Here is a 22,176-nt window from a genome sequence, read left to right on the forward strand (position 1 = left end):
TACATTTTTTATTACACATTTGAAGGCTACATGTAGATATTTATGATATACAATATATGAAATATATTCAGATATATTTTTAAATAATGTTTACTGTTTTCTGATCACAAAAGTCATAAAGTAGATATTTGACATTTTTGAATCGAACATTCCTGGTTCTTAGGACTTGCAAAATAGCCCCAGAATTCAAGAGTTATTTCAATATGTAATGTTTGTAAGAAAATTTGAAACATGAGCTGTAAGGCTGGTGTTTGAAAGTAGTCACTTAATATGCTTGCTCCTCATGAGCTTACTCATCTTCCCATATGCAGTAACTCTCACACAATTTTTAGAAAATCACTTTTCGCTTGTAAAAAGATGACATTCAGTGATAGAGAAAATTAGTAAAATTTAGAAAGGAAAAGAACTTTGGTCTATCGATATGGAAAGCAATACACTATTGTACACATTAAAACAACTCAAAAGAAATCCAAAAGCTTGTTTCATGCTTACTAAATTGTTTGGAACTTTTAGAATGCAAGAACACACATATATGTGATAATCTCTATATGTATGCTATATAAATAAATTTTAAAACTTAAAAATACAATCCAAGAGTTTTGAACTAAAACGTTAGAATCTTGTTATTAAGGTACATTTTAAAATTATAGATTTTATGTTTAGGAATATTTTTGGCTGTATTAGGACTAGGAGTATGGTGTTGAGTTAGTGTATGGAAAGCAGTTAGAACAGTGTTAAATAATTGAAGCACTATACACAGAGTTAGCAACAACTGTTACTATTTTAAATATCATCATTACAATTACTGCCATCATAATATTAATACAACCAGCTCATCAATCCTTATGATTTAATTTTCTAGAAACACACAAATTTAATCTTAGTTGAAAATTAGATTAAGTAAATGATTATAGGGTAAACCATTGAGGAAATAAAATAATACTACCCCATATAGCTTTAGGGCCAGATAGTTTAATCTGAATTTCTTCAATGAAAAGTTACCTTATAATTACCTCTAGAAGTTTTTAAATTACTGAAGATTATCAGAAAATTGAAAAGAAATGGCCAAACAGGGAAGAGGAAAACAATGAGGATTTGATGTCACACAGACCTAGGGGAAAGAGAGTTCTAAGAAGGCAGAAATGGCCTGTAGTGTGGAATGTTGCTGAGATGTCAAATAAAACCAGGACTAAAAAAATGCCCATTGAAGTCTGAAGAAAAATAAATAAATAAATGACAGTTGGTTCTTCCTGATGAATCTTTGAATTCATGTCTGCTGTTACAATTGCATGCACAAATTTAATTACAATATTATTTTACGTCCACCTTAAGTCCTGACAAATATGATTTCTGTTATATGAGTTTACTTGGCATTAATATATTTCTATATTGTGTGTGTACTAAAGGTGGTGAAAAGAAAAGATTATATGAAGGCTAAGAAAATCCTTTGGCTGTTATGTTGAATGACTTCCAAAAATATTTGAACCTTACTACAAAGTGAAAAAAATGCAACCAATATAAATTATAAATTATGAAATATATAATATGAAATAGAAATTATTTCATTTATTTATATACTCTGAAGTTTATTCTTAATTCAAACTTTCAACAAATTTTATTGAGTGATGGTTGTGTGCCAGGCATCCTGCTAGTGCTGGAGATACGGAGATGAATAACATGGACAGCCTTCGTAAATGAAAGAAATTATGACCCTCAGATTTGTTGCAGCCATCAATCAGTCACTCAAGGAAGCCACTGAGAGGTCCCACAGGACTGTTGGGATCTTTTGAGCTGAACTCACTGTCAGAACAGTAGAGGTGCAGAGAGCCCTGGGGATGCTGAAACTGATAGATGGGCTTTATTTTTTTTCTGTTTTCAGTGCTGATTGAATCATGTTGCCTTGTCTGTCAGTACTGAATCAACTTGACAGAACAGTTTGTGTTCCATTTGTTTTGTCTTGTTTGACACTGGTCCTTCATTGATTCATCATCTCAAACACTGATCAGGTCTGTTCCACTCTAAGTGCTATTGCTATGAACTGGCCTATTACAAAACAAAGCAAGACAAGGCAAATAACGACAGTAAGAAGGAAGAGCTTTCTGTTTATTCAGGCAAAGACATTGTAGGAGTGTTGTTTTTAAAAGAATTCTTAGAAAGCTATCTTTACATTCCAAAAAAATGTCACTTACAAAACCTGTGTGTGTGTGTGTGTGTGTGTGTGTGTGTCTGAGAGAGAGAGAGAGAGAGAAAACTTTTCGACTTGAGGTCAAGTGTAGGACTAGTCTTGATTGTGAAGGAATGCTTTATAGCATAAAGAATGAGGATACTGGGGTCAAGCTTAGATTCAAATGCTAGTTCTGGCCTCGCTGGGTGAACTCAGGCAGGTCGTATGATCTCTCTACATCACGGTTTTCTCATCTGTCCCACTGGGATAAGAAGTTTCCCTCTGTCTTATTGTGAGGATTAAATGAGACAGTGTGTCTGCCCCCTTATGCTCACTTTATACTTTCTTTAGTGTTTAAAATTCAAATGTTCTTTAACTTTTTTTATTACTCTGAATGTATTTTCAGAATTAAAAAATAGAATTTAGAATGATTCTATTATGATATTAATGAGTACTTATCTGTGATGTGATATAATTTTACATTTATTTTTAAAATTTATTATTTATTTATTTAATTTTGACCTACCTTACCTTGATTTCAAAGGTAGATGAATAAAGATAGTAAGGAAAAGAGAAATGTAATGACAGGAAGAAACAATTTCTTTGGCAAATGCAATAAAATTTTTTATGATCTTAGATAATGTGATTCTATGTGTTTAAGAAAGCCACGTAAGTGGTAGGAATTTGGTCATTTACACTTAACCTCTATTGGATTGCATTAAATCACTGTGGTAGAAAGCAAAACTTTTTTAGTTGGGAAATATCAAGGACAAATATGGTGCATGAACAATTGTTCAATTAGAGAAGGTGATTACAGGCAGTTCCTTAAATTTATAGAGATCTGGGAGCAATGGATTATACAAAGTTTGAGATTATGCTTTAGCAGGTTTATAAAATGGCTTTCAACTAGCGTGTTTTTTGTTTGTTTGTTTGTTTGTTTGTTTGTTTGTTTGTTTGTTTTTTGAGACAGAGTTTTACTCTTGTTGCCCAGACTGGAGTACAATGGCATGATCTGGGCTCACTGCAACCTCCGCCCCCTGGGTTCAAGTGATTCTCCTGCCTCAGCCTCCTGAGTAGCTGGGATTACAGACACCTGCCACTATGTCTGGCTAATTTTTGTATTTTTAGTAGAGACGGGGTTTCACCATGTTGGCCAGGCTGATCTCGAACTCCTAATCTCAGGTGATCCGCCTACCTTGGCCTCCCAAAGTGCTGGGATTACAGGCGTGAGCCACTGCTCCCAGCCTCAACTAATTTTAATGTCTATAGACACTTCAGATTTTGAGATGCCTGTGAAATAAAATGTTATTAGCCCCTGGTACAGTGCTACTTTCCAAAGTTAGCTTAATAAATACTTTTTGGTGATTTTATTTTATAATCGAATACCTCTGTCATAGGTGTTGCTCTCAAATTATCAAATATAATAGAATTCACATAGCGATTTAGAAAGTTTATGTTTGTGAATTTCCAGAGATTTGGGGGTGGAGGGAGAGGACATCAGGGCTAAGCGGTAAGGTGGCTTCTGACTTCTCTCTGTCAACTGAAATATGGATTGGTTGTCCCATGGAAAAGAGAGCACTTGCTGGGTTATTACTATACATCTGTATATGCATGTGATATGAGATTACCATTGCAGAATCTAGGATTAGGATTTTATCCGATGCTCCAAGAATATTATATAAATACATACATATGTATATTTATATGACAATTCTGGTGAATGAATAAACCAAGAGTTTTGTTAAAAGGCATACGTTGCTATGGCAATTTGCAATGTCTTCTCTGCACAGAAATATTTAGGATATTACTGATTACTTCAATAAGACCAAAGAGAAAGTCAGCCCAAGTCTGTGCTACAGTGAAGGGGAAAGGGCTACAGAAAAAACAAATTTTGCACATGATTAATGAGTACTAGTTGTGGCATTAAGTGACAACTTTGATTTATTTTGATCCTTAAAATAAATGCATTAAATAATACACTTCTCCATTCCCATCAATGTAACAACTGTGTTCACTACATTTCTTGATACAAATGAGACTTGGATGTGATAAATGCAACCCTGGTTAGAATATTGCTATAATGACCCAACTGTTTCCCCTACCCCCAACCCCACACTTTTCCATTTATTAATATATCTTGTTCACCATCACTAGTTTTATCTTCCTATGGCCGCCTACAATCCCTCTTTCTTCCAAAACTTTCACGATTTCTCTGTGAATGCATGAAGGCCAGCTCCTTACATTATTTGATGCTCTTCTCTCTCAGATATACATTCATTTCCCCTGTCATCTTCTACAGATTATCCAAGGCCTATTATGCCTTTCCTCTTCACCACAGCTAGAAATGATTCTACTCTTTTCTGCCTTTTTCTAGTCCTAATTTTTATTGCTCATGTTATTATCTGCTTCTAAGACACTAGTGATAATTTAGCCACTTAAGCATATAATCTTGAAATGTTATTTAACCTTTTGGGCCTCAGTCCCTTTATCTATGACATATGTAAATTGAATTAGAGTCTGATTGGTTTTGTGGGCCATGTGGTCTTGGCTACTCAATTCTACCGTTAGCTGACATGGACAATATGCAAATAAATGAGCATGGATATTCCATAAAATTTTATTAACAAGAACAGGCATCCTAGGCTAGATTTTGCCTGTAAAAAGGTTGGCCATAGCTGGCCAACCCTTAGAGTATGCTGTAATTTCTGAGTCTCCTTCCAGTGCTAAGATTCTACGAGAAGGTAAAAAGCCATTTCTATTCCTAACATCAAAGGGATAAAGTTTTCCTTTAAAGTTTCTCTTCGTAAGATATTACCCTAGTAAATTATCATTGATCATGATATATGATTTTGGTCTTTGCTCTTTCTTTGCTCAGCACATGTCACATTGTTGTAGATGTGTAGGTGTTTTAATGCATATTCTGTCAGCATAGTAAATACAGAAGGACAGTTCTCTCAGTTCTACAGCAGGCCATTCTGACTAGAGTATGAACTGGGCACACACATTTATCAATTTTCTCCATACTTCTTTTCATAGGTCAAATTACGTGTGGTACTACACTTGTAATCTTCTTGCTTCCTGATACAACAGGATATAAGGAATATGGTAGGCATAGTATAAAGTTGTTTAGATAATTAACATTAGGTACACAGGATCATGTGTGATATTAATATTTTCATGCAAAAAATGCTATTTCATGAACCATCATCTGCTCCTCAATCTGTGATAAAATTTGTAGCTTCCTGGCAGAACACATCGATAAAAGTACCTGATCTTAGATATATTGAACCCTAGCTTGATTAATATTTTGCTCAAGTAGAAAATTAAGGGGTGGTAGGGAATGCCCATATTTCATTTTGCTTTCCGGTGGAGTCTATTTTTAGCCATCTTTGATCTAGCATTAATTAACACTTCCTCATATTCAATACCACTTCATTTACTAGGCATGAGCTTTTCTTAAAAATGAAGTTCCTAAGCATCTCAAGTAGAACATGTGTAAGAAAATAAAAGCCTGCCTATCTTTTCGTTATTCTTCCTGCAGTTATCTTTCAAATCTTTGTGTAATGGGAACTAAGACTCTATCTGCAGTCTTACCTCCAGAAGCAAAATCCTATATCCAGTGTAGTCATGTGATTGTTATTGACTTGAAGCCCATCTAGTGGTTTTTTTTTTATCTGCTAGCCTATCTGATTTTCATTTCCTTAATAAGAAGGCTTGGAGTTCCATATCAGGTTATATGATATATTTGCTCCTTGTTTTGCTCCAAAATTTCCTGTTCAAGTAGGGTGTCCTGTATAAAATGTCTTTACATGTCCACTGTTTTAAAACTGCATTTTTAATCTGTCTGGATCTATATTCACTAATACAGTTTGTCTGCCTAGAAAACATGAATTTGAATCCCTGTTATCAGTCTATTGGGTACATACAGAGACCCCAGAAATAGCAAATCTTCCAAAATATTGCAACATTTTTGTCTGAGTGATTCTGCTACAGTGTAATATACCTACCATCATAATAAAATAAAACCATTTTTCTTTTTCTTCTAACTCCAGATTCTTAGATGGTTGTGAGACTGGCTTTAAGGAATCCAATCCCTAAGCAAATGTGTTCTTAGCATGTGAGTTAGGAAATAATTATTCTCATCACAGAAGAATTCCTGTAGAGAAAGATTGTTTCAGAATTTCTTTTGGAAATTAGTTTTTCTTCATTCTTAGGCTTATTGTTTGTCAGAAACACAGAAAAGCCATTAATTTAAAGGTTTATGTGTAGAGCCATATCAGTAGAGAAAATCCAGAAGAAGGTGAAGCAATTCTGTAACCACTGTCTTAGGCAATGATAAACTAACCAGATAATCAGAAACACATCTCTGTATAATATGAAGTGCACCTCAAGTAGTGCACATCTGATGTACCTATTCACTCAACTTTGAAATGCTGTTGCTAACCTTGACTCTTTCTCATCCCTTTCTTTCCATATCAATCGGCCAACAAACTCCATCACTTTTACCTTCTAAGTTATTCTCAAACTTGTTCCTTCTCATTTATTCCCTCTGCCAAGGTACATCAATTCACTGGCTCAACAAATACCTATTTAGGGTCAACTATGTGAATGTCATTGCCCTAGATGTTGAGGATACAACTGTTAAAAGAACAAACAACATTACTTTATGGGTCTTACATTCTTATTCAGAATTTCATTATTACTTGCTTGAACCGCAACATTAATCTTTTGCTTCCAGCCTGCTCTTGCTGGAGACTATACCCCATGCTAACACCAGAGCTGTCTTTCTAAAAGATAATCTGGATCATGTCACATTCCATATTCAAGTGGCTCTTTATCACCAACTTTGTAAATGCCAAGTCTGGTAACCATCTAGGAGGCCTGAGCCACACCTGCCTAACTTCATTCCCCATCACTCCCATCCCTTTTCTTCAGTCACACTGGACCAAGTGCTGCTCCTAGAATAAGCAGAGATGAGGTTTTCATGGCTCTGTGACTGCACCTGCTGAGTTTGCTGTAAATTCTACACTCCCATGTCGAGAAGAAATTTCTACTCAACTCTGAACAAAGTCATCTTTGCCTTTGGCAGAGAGTTAATGTTTTCATATGTTAACTTGTAGAAATGTTCAAAACATGCTCTTTTTTAAAAGTGACACTTATGGAATTCTATTTATTTATATTCTTGTTTTTCATTCCTCAATATCACTCCCATTAGACTGACAGTTTCTTGAAAGCAAAAGATATGTCTTCTTTGGGCTAACCAGTAATTTGTTGAAAAAAGGTAGAAATTAACAGGTGTAGTATACAAGAGAGATTTTGTGCTTACCTTAAAAGGGATACTAATGGGAATATAAATTTTGCTTTAATAGTTATATTTTCAACCGTCTCTTATTTATGACATCTAATCTGACTTCACTGGGTGTATGGGCCTCATTGGCAAAATCTACCAAAACTAAAGAAAAGAAAAAAAATATCATTTAAAATCATATGCAAATTATTCTGTTCCAATAATTTTACTATCTAGTCATAACTTAAAATAGGGTTTAGAGAAGTTTAGTGTTTAGGACAGTTATCTAAAAAGAACAATATCCCTTTTAAAAGGCACATGCAGGGAAATATTAATAACCTTAGAAGTACAAGATTTTAAATCACTCTCATGGGTTTTAATACCTTACTCTTCAGGAACTTTATGGTCTTTCCATAAAGATTTCTCATATATATAAAAAAGTAGTGTTTCTGGAACTCATGAAAAGTGGGCATATAAAATAAATCCTGAAGGAAGAGCTTAAATAATTATGTGCATTGAGTGAGAGATGGAAACCCAGTCTCAATGTAGGGAGACAGAAGGGCTCAGGCAGCACTCGTGCATCCTTAGGGAACATGGTAGATAGGCTAAGAGCTGCCCAGAATTTTTCAAAACCAGCATATTCTCAGGTATCACTAAATTGTGAGGGAAAAAGGTATTAATGGGTCTTAACAGATAACTGAAACAATTTAATTTAATGAAGTAGAAACAATTCAAAAGAACTGTATTAAGTGGATTTCCTTGAGGAAGAAACAAAACAAAACAAAACAAAACAAAAAACAAATAGCCAGTATTAAGATCTCTCAAGCTTGTGAACCCACTGTACTCACAAAGGTATAGAAATAACCTCTGTAGGCCGGGCGCAGTGGCTCACACCTATAATCCCAGCACTTTGGGAGGCCGAGGCGGGAGGATCACTTGAGGTCAGGAGTTCAAGACCAGCCTGGCCAACATCGTGAAACTCCATCTCTACTAAAAATACCCAAATCAGCTGGGTGCAGTGGCACATGCCTGTAATCCCAGCTACTCGGGAAGCTGAGGCAGGAGAATTGCTTGAACCTGGGAGGCGGAGGTTGCTATGAGCCAATACGGCACCACTGCACTCCAGCCTGAGGCAACAGAGTGTGACTCAGTCTCAAAAATAAATAAATAAATAAACAAATAAGAAATAACCTCAGTAAAGTAAGGTTCTGGTCTGTCTAAACAAATGTTTGTAAATAATCTTCAAATGAAGAGGTATATGTAAAGGGAAATAGAGTATACATAGTTATATTTAGAGCAAATATGAATATAATGAAGGTCCTCATATCCTCAGAGAAGTCACTGACTTATAAGAGAACATTTGTGAAAATATATGCGTATTTCTAGAATTTTCAACCTGTTGGTATAATAGCAAGTAAAGGAATGGTACCACAATTTAGGAACATACATATATTAGGAAAAAATGCCCTCAAGAAGACAGGAACTCTTTCCCATAAGTGAATAAAATGAGTAGCCTTCTTGTTTTGCACTAGTTAACCTTTATTTTAGTTTAAATAAAGGTTTTAACCACAGGAATTTGCTATAATATCATTGGGGAAACAACCCACTGATCTATTTTTTTTACAACATCCCATTGCAACTCTATGAAATATTTGATTACTGTCTTAGAAGCTGTCTAGAGAAGATAGAGGACAGAAGAGATAGCTGAAGGTTGCAGTGCAAATGTTAAATCCTGTGATGAATGGACTTTGCTTGTCATTTGACACAGAGGCTGTAACATAGGTGAACTAACTACACAATAGCTTCTGTGGTGTTATTTTTCCATATGTGATATTTTCTTTTCATTTGAATTTTGCAGAAAGGTTAACACCTTTTGTTGATTTTTTGATACCAGCACCTTAGTCTCTGAAACTATTAGACTCGGTTGCCATACTTTCCTATTCCTCTGTCACCTCTAGTCAATGACTTGGATAATTGGTTTGGCTGCCCATTTTGAGAAAGCATGTAACAATCTGAATGCTGCTATTCTCTCTGGGTTTAGAATGACTGGTATTTTAAATGAGCATCTTAAAATTATATATAATAAACATGTTTCTTGAAAAGAAACTTACAGCAACTCTAAAGAGCTGAAAGACTTGCAAGAATTATTCTTGTCTTTTACATCATTGAAATTATTGTTTGGAAAATTGTAACAAAATATATGGAAACATAATGAAAAATGATGGCAGTTGAACAAAAGTAAAAGTAATAGTTTGTGTTTCTTAAAAGTTTCCAAACTAAGGGAGTTTATTTCACTTTTAATTTATTCAGTAATACCAAAATAATAAAAGGCATACACCACATTCTGAGGTGCCTCTTCTCTGTATGACTTTTCTATTTCTTCTTCTTCCCGTACACCATCCTCAGTGCACCAAGCTCAAGAAGTCTGAAAGATCTTACAAAGTGGGAAGGAAACCTAGTCTCTATCAGGAACAGGAGAAAGCAAAATTATTCTTTTGTGTTTTCTCACACCCCAAATCACTTTTTCTTCCCTCACTCTCATGCCAAAGGATCCAAATACATTATATTTTGTGTGTGTGTGTGTGTGTGTGTGTGTGTGTGTGTGTGTCCCAAGAGCCCTACCATAAACTTATCATCTTTAGGCAATACCTCCATGCTGTGGTGCCATCATTCTATTCTGTGCCCTATTGAAAATAGCTTTCTGCAAACTCACCATGTTGGAAACTTGCATCTCTTCTACAGAGAATGTTTGCTCTGTAATGGCAGACCATAATTTAGCTTAAAGGAGCTCTGCTGTTGGAAGTTTGAATATTAGGGTTAGGTTAATGCGGTAATACGTGGGCAGAATTAATTGTATTCTCATAATTCACCAAATTACATGAAAGTAAGTACCTACTACAAGTGGGGCCTATATGTCTGTAAAAGAAAAGCAATATAACGTATTAAGAAGAATGTGATGAAGGGGTGGCCTGCCCCTCCACACCTGTGGGTGCTTCTCGTTAGGTGGGACGAAAGACTTGAGAAAAGGAATAAGACACAGAGACAAAGTGTAGAGAAAGAGAAGCGGGGCCCAGGGGACCGGTGCTGTGCTTACAGAGGACCCACACCGGCACCGGCCTCTGAGTTCCCTTAGTATTTATTGATAATTATCTTTACCATCAAAAAGATAAGGGAGTGACTGGACAATAGGATCATTGTAGGGAGGAAATCAGCAGTAAGACATATGAACAAAAAATCCTTGTAACATCAATAAGTTTAAAAGAAAAATGCTGTGCCTTGAGATGCATATGCGAACATCTCCATAATCCTTTTAGCAGTATTGCTCCAGCAAGCCCCACCTTATTCCTAAAGGCGGTTTTCTCCTTACTCAGTAAACAAAGCACACAAAGGGTTTTACCTGGAGATGTTCCATCGCCCAGGGATGGGCAGGAGACAAATGTTTTTCTTTTTCTCTAGATTTAAGAGAATGGTGATGACCTTTAACCATAAGCAGCCTTTAGGCACTTGTTTAACAAAGCACATTCTGCACCGCCCAAAATCCTTTTAACCTTAAGTCACCACAGCACATGTCTCTTGCAAGGACAAGGTTGGGGGTAGGGTCACAGATTAACAGCATCTCAAATACAGAACTAAATGGAGTCTCTTATGTCTACTTCCTTCCATATAGACACAGTAACAGGCTGATCTCTCTTTCTTTTCCCCACAATGTGAGACTTGGAGTCTTGGCTCAACACTTCCCAGTGTATGATATTGGGCAAATCTTCATTATCTCAGTACATGAAACAGGTTAATAATACCTACCTCACTGGATTTAACCATGAGGAAAAATGAAATCGTGTAGGTTTAGGTTTTTTATGAGCTGTCATGTGCTACGTTCAGAATGGACCGGTCGTGAGAATATAAGCTTCTGTAACCATACATACATGTGTTTACAAAAATTCTACATTAGGCACTAAGCCACTGTATAAAATAATATGTATATATAAATATTTTTACATAAAATACAAAATTATCTGTGTTTACAAAAATTCTACATTAGGCACTAAGCCACTTTATAAAATAATATGTATATATAAATATTTTTACATAAACTACAAAATTATCTGTGTTTTCATTATGGTTTATAACTGTAGTCATGGAAATGTTTAGTTTATGCCATTTAAGGTAGAGTGGTAGATTTGTATGGTAGCATTTCAAGGGGCTAGATATAAAGAGGATAAGTATTTTAATCAATTTATGACTTTTAATTTCTTCTGTAATATGGTTGTACCTCCTTTTTTTAATTTAATTTTTCTTTTTCTTTTTTTATTATTATACTTTAAGTAGTGGGGTACATGTGCAGAACGGGCAAGTTTGTTACATGGGTATACATGTGCCATGGTGGTTTGCTGCACCCATCAACCAGTCATCTACCTTAGGTATTTCTCCTAATGCTGTCCCTCCCTAGCCCCCGACCCCCTAACAGGCCTCAGTGTGTGATGGTCCCTTCCCTGCGTCCATGTGTTCTCATTGTTCAACTCTCACTTGTGAGTGAGAACATGCCGTGTTTGGTTTTCTGTTCTTGTGTTAGTTTGCTGAAAATGATGGTTTCCAGCTTCATCCATGTCCCTATAAAAGACATGAACTCATCCTTTTTTATGGCTGCATAGTATTCCACAGTATACATGTGCCACATTTTCTTTATCCAGTCTATCATTGATGGGCATTTGGGTTAATTCAAAGTCTTTGAGGATAAGTATTTTTTAAGTGCTTTTAAAAACTTTGTACCCCAGTTGCCTTTGTCTTTCTCTCCTGTGGTCAATGAGTTCGATTTCAAGCCATTTATGTATAAATGAGTCTGTTCTGTGCACATAAATAATGTTATGGTAAAGAAGAAAACTATACGAGCACATTTCTGTAGGGCAATGGTGATATTTCCATTGTGAAACAGGATGGGACAGAGAGAAAACACAAAAGATGTAGGAATGACAATAAGCTGCATTCTCTCAAGAAGCAAACCAAACATTTTAACCATACCAATCTTTATTATTGTTATTAATTGTAGATGGGGCACACTGAGAGGAGCACAAGGGCAGAAAGAAAAATTTTGGGTATGTAACTCTTTCCAGTTTAGTTCCTGCTGTGAAGTGAATATGTTCGAATCTTCTGTTCCTCTGCTCCCTGCTTTGTATTATTTAGTCACATCCTCAGTTGTGTAATATTGTTGATAACATCAGTGTTTTCACCAGCACAAAACTCATTATAAACATTTATATTGTATTTATAGTTTTCCTCAACTCCCGGTATTTCAAATTGTAAAAGAAAAATCAGTGTTTATTTTTCCCCAAGTTGAGAATCAAGAGAGTAACTTTTTGTTCTATTATCTTCTATATTAAAGTATTGATTAAACTTCCCTCATATATATTTATGTGGCAATGAACTTGATGCTTTTGTTATGTTAGTATTTATATATATATATATATATATATATATCTCCTATAGGTTAAGACTTTTTTTTTCTTTTTGCCAAATATAACATACACATGTGTCTTTACTTAGAAAGGACCAATATCTATTCTCAAAATAACAGAAAGTTTCAGGTAAGAAACAATTTGAAGAAGATTGGAACATATTACCTCAAATATTCGGTTTATTACAACAAGCTGGTCAGTTGTCTGAAGTCCTAATATTATATACATTTTTATACAGATAGAATAAAGTCTATGTGGTAATACTTACCATGGAATTTAAATTTAAGTGTACACAGTAGAGGGCATATTTTGGCTTACAAAACACTAGGTGCTAGAACTTGTATTCATCAGAATGACTCTTGGTATATTTCTTCATAAGGCACTCACAGAATTCAATCACCCAATTATGTGTTTGTACCTTATATTTGTGTTATTGACATATGGAGGTATGATACTTTTAAGTAGAATGGTTCTTCTTTATATTTAAACTGAGCTTTTAAAAAAATAATTTTTCTCATTAAAATAAAATAATTAGTAGCCAACAATCAACATTAATGTTCAATAGTTAAATAAGTTATAAACCTGGATATGTTACTTGAATACCTACTATGAAGTTTCTGCATAGGATTTTTATTAAATAAATTTGAACAGTTATTTAATCCCATAACAATGTAATATTTAGAGAAAAAAACAAGTTATTTGGTGAATGTATTTAACTCACAACAGTTCTTAGCATATAGCACTTGATGGCCATTTGCTGAGTGAATATGAACGAATGTGCAGAGGAAAATGTTTTGTGATCCTTTCATCCTTAACCTGATCATTCCCACCCTAGATCCCTACCTCTAGGTAGTGTACATGTGTACACACACACACACACGCACACACCCACACACGCTGAGTATGATTATGTACTCACTCATTTTCATATATTTAACACATTCATGCACACCATCCCTTTTAACTACATTGTTGTACTCACTATCAATTCTGAACTTACTACTTATCAAACATCTTCAAAGAAAATTTTATTTCATGGGGCTAGGGGTAAGATTTCTTTCTCCTATGATTTGTTTGATAAATTGTTGAACGTAAGCAGTAGAAATACAAGAATCACACTAAAATTTATAATATTTTGCACATTGAGGCTTTTTTCTCTACTGAACTGTGTTCTCCTCATGAGTCAGAATCACATTTGACTTACTTACCAATGTATTTCAAGGGTAAAGTATTTTGACTGGTACATAGTGGGAATATAAACAATACTCATTGAATGAACAAATGAATAATTTTAGTCTATGCATTCAGGAAAAACTAATCAAGTAATTAAAATAATTTTATTTTTTATAAAACATACTAGTGGTTTAATTAAAATATGAAATCTTTAACTACTGTTGTACTATTTTGTAAAGAATTGTGAAAGGTCTGAGATATTATCCCACAGATCTAGATGATATAGATATCAGTATAGATATAGACGTAACTAGAGATATAACACCGGGGTCAGAAGTAAGGAGTTCTTAACAGATACTCATAACTAGGTCAACAACCAGAGTAACATAGCAGCATGCATCTCCCACACCTTAGTCTTACAGTGATGTGATAAGAACCAATAAAATTTGTCTACACAGGTAGCAGTTTATATCTCATAAATGATGGACAAAGAACAATAGATTTTCTCCATTTGTTTACAGGAGAGAGATAAGCAGATTCCTCCTTTCCCAAAAGGAAGGAAACATCTTTCATTCCATTATGATGAGTTGAAGAGGATCCTATGTTCCCACCATAAACTTTAGGAATAGAAACATATCTTTCCAAGGTCCAGATAGACAGCAATAAAGTCTCCAGATGATGGGCTGCATCTCTTTTGAGATGTAAATACCAAAGGATATAATGTCCCCATACTTCTGACATGTTAAAGCTTAATTTAGGACCTTGTCTCTGCTCTCTTTGAGCCTCTAGAGGAGATAAGAGAAGTTTCTTATCTCTTCAGATCAGATCATTAAACTAGATGAATGGCTACGTATCTAATTCTCAAGGTATGCTAAGCATAGAATATTTTTGGGAGACATGAAAGAAAACATTCCCTATCTTTATATTATATACAATGTTTTGTGGGTCAGGAAAGCAAATACTTTATTCAAGAGCACTGAGAAATCTAGGAAAGTTTTATTTCTTCACAATTATATGTGGAGGTTTCAAAGTATTTAAAAATAGTCCTATGACATAAACCTATTTTTATAATAAAAATATTGAAAGTCTTTCACTACTGAGTAAAATGTAACACATAGCAGCAAGCCATAAATTCTACTAAATAAGTAGAAAATATCAGAATTTTTCCAAAATTGTGTTTTTAAAAAAATGAGAGTGCTAAATCTGGAGAAAAATTTTTGGCCTAGGAGCATTTCGTAGGTTTGGGCATACAGTGAGGACTGGGTTTGTAATAGGCATGCTATGATTTGTTCGAGTTAAATTATGAGATAAGTGAAGCAGAAAGACGTGACCAACAACCAAGGGAAAAAGACTATCAATAGAAGCAATAGATGATACTTTAGATGTAGGCTTTAAAATAACCATTATTTTAAAAAATTAAGAAAAATCTAGATGAAAAGATGGAGAATTTCAATCTATAATTAGTTCAACCATTGTGGAAGAGTGTGGCAATTCCTCAAGAATCTAGAACCAGAAATACCATTTGACCCAGCAATCTCATTACTGGGTATATACTCAAAGGATTATAAATCATTCCATTATAAAGACACATGCACACACATGTCTATTGCAGCACTGTTCACAATAGCAAAAACTTGGAACCAACCCATATCTCCATCAATGATAGACTGGTTAAAGAAAATGTGGCACATATACACCATAGAATACTATGCATCAATAAAAAAGGATGAGTTTATATATTTTGCAGGGACATGGATGAAGCTGGAAACCATCATTCTCAGCAAACTAACACAGGAACAGAAAACCAGACACTACATGTTCTCGCTCATAAGTGAGAGTTGAACAATGAGAACACATGGACACAGGGAGGGGAACATCACACACTGGGGCCTGTTCAGGGGTGAGGGGCTAGGGGAGGGATAGCATAGGAGAAATACCTAATGTAGATGATGAGTTGATGGGTGCAGCAAACCACCGTGGCACGTGTATACCTATGTAATAAACCTGCATGTTCTGCACATGTATCCCATAACTTAAATCATAATAAAAAATGAGTTCCTGAATTCATGAATGCAAACATTGGAAGAAAATCACACTCAAACATTTCATGATCAAACAGCTGAAGATAAAAAATAAACAGAAATTTAAAAATAGTCACTATTTATAAAATGACACATTATTCTCAAAAAAAGCAGCACTGACTGGCAGCTGGCATTTCAACAACAACAATAAAAAAGGAAAGTAGAAGACTACAAAATGACATTGTTAAAGTGCTGGATAAAATAATAATATTGATAATGATGATGAAGATAACGTGCCAACATGGAATTTTATACATGGTGACATTTTTCTCCAAAATAAATACAAAATTAAGACATGTTTAGACAAGCAAAAGCTGAAATAACACTGTTGCAAAAAAACATACACCAAAAGTTACAGAAAAAAAGTAGGCAAATGTTTAAACATATCTCAGTATCTCATAGAAATAGCAGCTAAAAATAAGTAAAGGTATGAAAGATTGAAAAAAACTATTAGCCAGCTTTATGTCATTGAAATTCATAGGATATTACACATAAATATTGATGAACATACATTCTCTTTAAATGCACATGAAATATTTGCCAATATTGACCACATGCTGGTCCATAGGGCATGCTCAATAAATTTAAAAAGTTGAAATTATACAGAATATACCATAATGAAACTTTTGTTACTTAGCTAAAGCAGTACTGAATGTAATAGAAAATGCACGCATTGAAAAAGAAGAAAGGTTAAAATTGATGCACATATTTTTTAAAAGGTTGAAAAGAATAGTTCAATAAGCTGAAAAATTTAAACCGAAGATAAAATGAAAGAAATAATAAACAGAAGAACAAAAATAAAGTAAAAGAAAACAGATGTATTATAATAGATGAAAATCAAAAAAGCAAAGAGTTGATGCTTTGCAAAAAAAGATTAAATGTCTAGGAAGACTGAAAAAGAAACAAGGAGAGACAAATTACCATAGAAATGAAAAAAGAGAACATTGCTGCAGATTCAATAGATATTAAGTAGGTAATAAGCGGATATTATTAAAAAGTTATGCCAATATAATTGAAAATACAGATGAAATGGATAAATTTATCAGAAAACAAAATTTATCAAAAACCCACACAGGATGAAAATAGCTTAAACAATTATGGAACAATTTGAAAAAAACTTTGAGTCTATTTAAATTACTTTCACTGAGGAACTCAGGCTCAAAAGACTTCACTGGTGAATTTTTCCAAACATTTAAGGAATAAATGAAACGAATTTTACAACAAATCCTTTCAGGGAACAGGAATTAAGGAACAGTTAGTTTCAAACTCATTTTATGAAGCAGTAACACCAATACCAAAACTTGGTAAGACAATACAAAAAAGAAAAATTATAGGCCAATATCTCTCATGAGCATAAAATTCCAAACAAAATATTACAATTAAGAAATATATAAAGGGATAACACTCCATAGGTGAAACTTACATTAGGAATGCAAGGTTGGTTTCAAGTACTAAAATCAATCAATATAGTTTATCAAATTATGAGAGTCAAGGAGAAAAAAACACTTTTTTTTTTTTTTTTAGACGGAGTCTCACTCTGTCGCCCAGGCTGGAATGCAGTGGTGTGATCTTGGTTAACTGCATCCTCTACCTCCCAGGTTCAAGCAATTCTCCTTACCTCAGCCTCCAGAGTAGCTGGGAATATAGACACCCACCACCACACCTGGCTAATATTTGTATTTTTGGTAGAGATGGGTTTCGCCATGTTGCCCAGGCTGGCTTCAAACTCCTGACTTCAGGTGATCTGCCCACCTCTGCCTCCCAAAATGCTGGAATTACAGGCATGAGCCACCGAACCTAGCTTGAATATCTTAATTGGTTCAGAAAATGCATTAATAAAATTCAGCACTTTCTGTTCTATTGTTGTTTAACAAACTATCACAGATTTAGCAGATTGAAACAACATACATTTATTATCGCAGTGTTTCTGTGGGTCAGAAATCCAGCATAGCCAGCTGGATCCTCCGCTCATGATCTCACAAGGATGCCATCAAAGTGTTGTCTGAGTTGTGTTCCTTTCTGGAGCTTACGGCCCTCTTCTAAGCTCACGTCGTTGTTGGTAGACGTGTTTTTTTGGCTGTTGGTCCAAGTCCCCATTTCCTTGCTGACTGAGGATATTCTCAGATCTTAGAGGATGCCTGAATTTCCTTCCATGTGGCTCCCTCACACAGAGTTTTATAGATCCTCTCCCAACAGAGTACCTTACATCTTCAAGACCATTAGGAAAAACAAAATTTCTGACTTCTAAATCCTCTTTTAAGGGGCTTCGTGAGCCATATTTGGTCCATGAGCCATGGTTTGCCAATGCATAGGTCACAGAAACTTTATATACATACGAAAAAACAAACAAACCTAGATCCCTTCCTCACTAAATACAGACAAAAACAATTTGAGATGGAGCAGAGACCTAAATGTAATTGCAACATAATAAAGTTTCTCAAAGAAAACAGGCAAATATGTTTCTGGTATCTATTAGAAAATGCTTTCTTAAATCGGGCACAAAATAAACTTTTTAAGAATAAATTATCAGACTACATTAAAATAAGAACAACTATTTAAAAGGCAGTATTATAAGAAAAAGTAAGCCACAGAATGAGAAAAATGTATCTATCGATCTATCTGGAAAGATATCTGACAAGTCCTCACATATACAATACATAGACATTCTTACAAATATATAGGAAGGCCAAGATAACTTAATAAAATAAAACTCTTAAACAGAAACTTCAGGAAAAGGGGAAATCCAAATGGCCTGAACAGCCATGTGAAAAGGTGGTCAATGTTACCAATTATGAAGGAAATGCAAATTAAGACCACAATGAAATATCACTTCATATACACTAGACTAGCTAAAATTAAAATGATTGATAATATCCAGCATAGATGAGGATTTGGAGTACATAGAATCTTAACGCTACTGATGCATGTATAAATGGAGCAGCTACTTACGTTCATCATGTTTATCACCAGGAGAATGGATAAACTGTGGTATAGTCACACAATGAAAATAAACAGTAATAAGATGAATTAATTGCTTATATATGCCAAACATAGATGAATCCCAGAAACATTTTGAGCTAAAAAAAAGTCAACCTCAATATATTTTGCATTATTCCATTGTTGTAAAGATCAATTATAGGAAAACCTGATGGGGAGGGGAAGGTGGATGGATGTTGACAGGAAGGCAACATGGTAGACCTTCTGGGGTGCTATAAGTGGTTAATAGCTTAATCTAAGTGGAGATTACATGAACATAAACTTCATAAACACATGTATAAATTTACTAAGTTGTATACTTAAGATTAATACACTTTACATATCTGACTGTATAATATATCTCAATACAAAAGATGAAAAGTTAAATCTTTAGAAATTTTCTCCCCCTTATTGCCATCATTTCCTTTATAATTAGATGCAAACAAATGTAGGCATTTGAAAGAAACAAACAAAATAAATGCTGAAATAGAAGAAATGAGAGTAGGAAGAATAAGAATAATAAACAAAATATATGTCCTGAGGTGTATTTTATTAGCACTAATTTTTACAGTGTTTTACCCTTTATAATTATGTGGCCTTTCTTGCAAACCTATGATTAGTTCTCATTAGCACATAAATTCACATTTGCTTATACAATCTTTGTATAACTTTCCCATATTTACCAAGAATGTAATTATGAAATTTTGGATAGTAATAATCTTCAGACATCCAAATGAGAATAGGAGTAGTGTTATATATCATATTTGCAAGAATTTACAAATATTACTATTCCTAGCCATTTGTTAGGTTGTGACTAATTTTATTTGATATATAGATATAGATATATGAACTAGCTAAAAAAATATGAAAATTGGCATTTAGCGTATTTCATGGTGCTAGAACTCTCACGCACATTGACGCTATTTCCTTCTCAGCTATTCAAAGTGCATTTCATCTTTGAAATGATAAATTGAATTTACAATTTTAAACATAGTTTTGAGAGTGCTCCTTTAAAGTGTCAGGGTTGATTAAGGAGGCAAAGAGCCAAATCTTAAAAAGAAATGCTGATAAAAATTGGCTATTTCTTAAAGTTGATGTCATGACAATTTCTGATGCTGAGTCAATCTGCCCCTCTCTTATATTGTAGAAAACAGTGAAAGCTCAATTCGATACCTTATGCCTTGAGAATATTTTCTTAGTCCCAGGGTAGGGTAAATGGGAGGCGAGTGTGAGCGCTGTTGAGGTGAAGCCGCTAATTTACTGGGCTTTTCTGCTGCATTTCGTTGTGGAACTAACTCCCTTCTGTGTGTCCTTTGGCCTTCATGATATTCTCCATGTACTCCATTGATACTTTTGCTCCATCACACACTTATTCATTCAAGCTTTTAACCCAGGAGTCATTTTGGACTTAATCCAACCATCCAACCATTTTCGCATTTGAGAAACAGAAATTAGAAAAAAAAAACTAATTCCTATTGATTTTACTTTCTGAAGATTTCTCACTTTACTGTCTCTTATCCAATTGAATTATTACAGGAGTCTACTAGCTAGCCACTGCCTCTTGTCTCTACCCTCTTAAATCTATCCACCTGATATCATATAGGATAATGTAATCACAGTATGAATTTGTCCACCTTTCTTTCCTGCTGGAATCAACTCAATGGCATGTCATCATTTTTCCCATTATTTTCTCATTATGGATGTTCTTTCCTCCCCTTCCAGCCTCATAACCTACCACTCTGCTTCTGTCTCGTGATCTAACTGTAACAATTTTATTGCTTCATTTCACTACTTCATGCTATTTCATGCTTTGGTGTTTATGCTTTTACTGTTTTCCTTTACGTCAATCTCCCTTCCTCCTTTTACATTGGTGAATTGATTATCAGGCTTTAATGTGCATCTCATGTGACACTTCTTCAACAATGTCTTCCCTGAACTATCCAAGTAAATGAGATGCCCTTTCTCTGACCTCAAAAATACTCTGTACCTATGTTCACCTTAGCACTTGCCTTATGTTAGTCATTCTTCATTAGATTATAAACTTCCTGAACATAAGATAATGTATTATTTATCTTTGGTCTTCCAGCACCTAGCACAGACTGTTGTTCACACAGTAGACACTCTATAACTGCAGCTTACATGGCATCTTTTGATGTGGCATTTCAAACGCTCATGCCTATGTTACGTTAGTACTCTGGGAAACTCGGAAGAGTCATATCAATTCTGGCTATTGCCAACATGCCTGCATATTAGTGTAACTGATACATAATACAGCCATTATTTAAAAATAGGTAAGTTCTTTATAATTATGGTCTATGATAAATCAAAGGCATTTAAAGTTACAAATGAGTTCTCCATGGCTTTTTTTTTAAATGCCAAAGTATGTTTCTCAACTTTTTTGTTTGTTTGTTTTTCTGCAGATTGCTGCCAATTCCTGGGGAAAGTCATGGGGAGAGAATGGCTATTTCAGGATTCTTCGAGGAGTAAATGAGTCCGACATTGAAAAGTTGATTATCGCAGCTTGGGGCCAACTGACAAGTTCCGATGAACCATAACGTATCAATAAATTTCCATAAGGCCATGCCTTTAAGTAACCCCCTAAATTGAAGTTTAGCAATATGACATTCTTGGTGACAGTGGAATCTTTGTCTCTTCACCGTGTTAACATAATCAAGCTATTTTCTTATTTTCCCCTCTGGTCTGTGCTTCTGCTTCCTTCATACTACTGAGCATTAAAAACACCAATAAAGGACAGCAGAGTGCCTAAACGCCTTTAAAGTTCCCAGGTTGCCTTATTTTTCTGTTATGATGGTGTCCTTTTTGCCTTTAATTGTTCACAAACAGTGTGATGGCATCTGTCTTCACAGTTCTTAGGACTCATTTGTAGAAAGAGTGTAGTTTCTCTCTTTGATCAATGAGGACCTTAGACAACAAAAAGCAAATTAGAAATTCAGCAATTTGCCATGTTTATAAATTTCTTTTCATCCAAGTTTACAGTTTCTTGGTTCAAACCTTGCTTATGTTTTGCTTAAGCAGTGGAAATAG

General features: G+C 34.6%; 1 protein-coding gene across 1 annotated transcript in view; it reads left to right on the plus strand.

Moving 5' to 3' along the window:
* Positions 1-21,961, plus strand: part of TINAG (tubulointerstitial nephritis antigen) — an 80,719-nt gene extending 58,758 nt beyond the window's left edge. Inside the window, exons 10-11 of the mRNA XM_032140398.2 lie at positions 12,496-12,541; positions 21,552-21,961. Of these exons, the coding sequence (XP_031996289.1) occupies positions 12,496-12,541; positions 21,552-21,686 (181 nt within the window). The 3' untranslated portion in view covers positions 21,687-21,961. The remainder of the gene's footprint in view (positions 1-12,495; positions 12,542-21,551) is intronic.
* Positions 21,962-22,176: the final 215 nt, after the last annotated feature.

This window comes from Hylobates moloch, unplaced genomic scaffold (assembly GCF_009828535.3).
Source record: "Hylobates moloch isolate HMO894 unplaced genomic scaffold, HMol_V3 SCAFFOLD_20, whole genome shotgun sequence".
In the NCBI taxonomy this organism is placed as follows: domain Eukaryota; kingdom Metazoa; phylum Chordata; class Mammalia; order Primates; family Hylobatidae; genus Hylobates; species Hylobates moloch.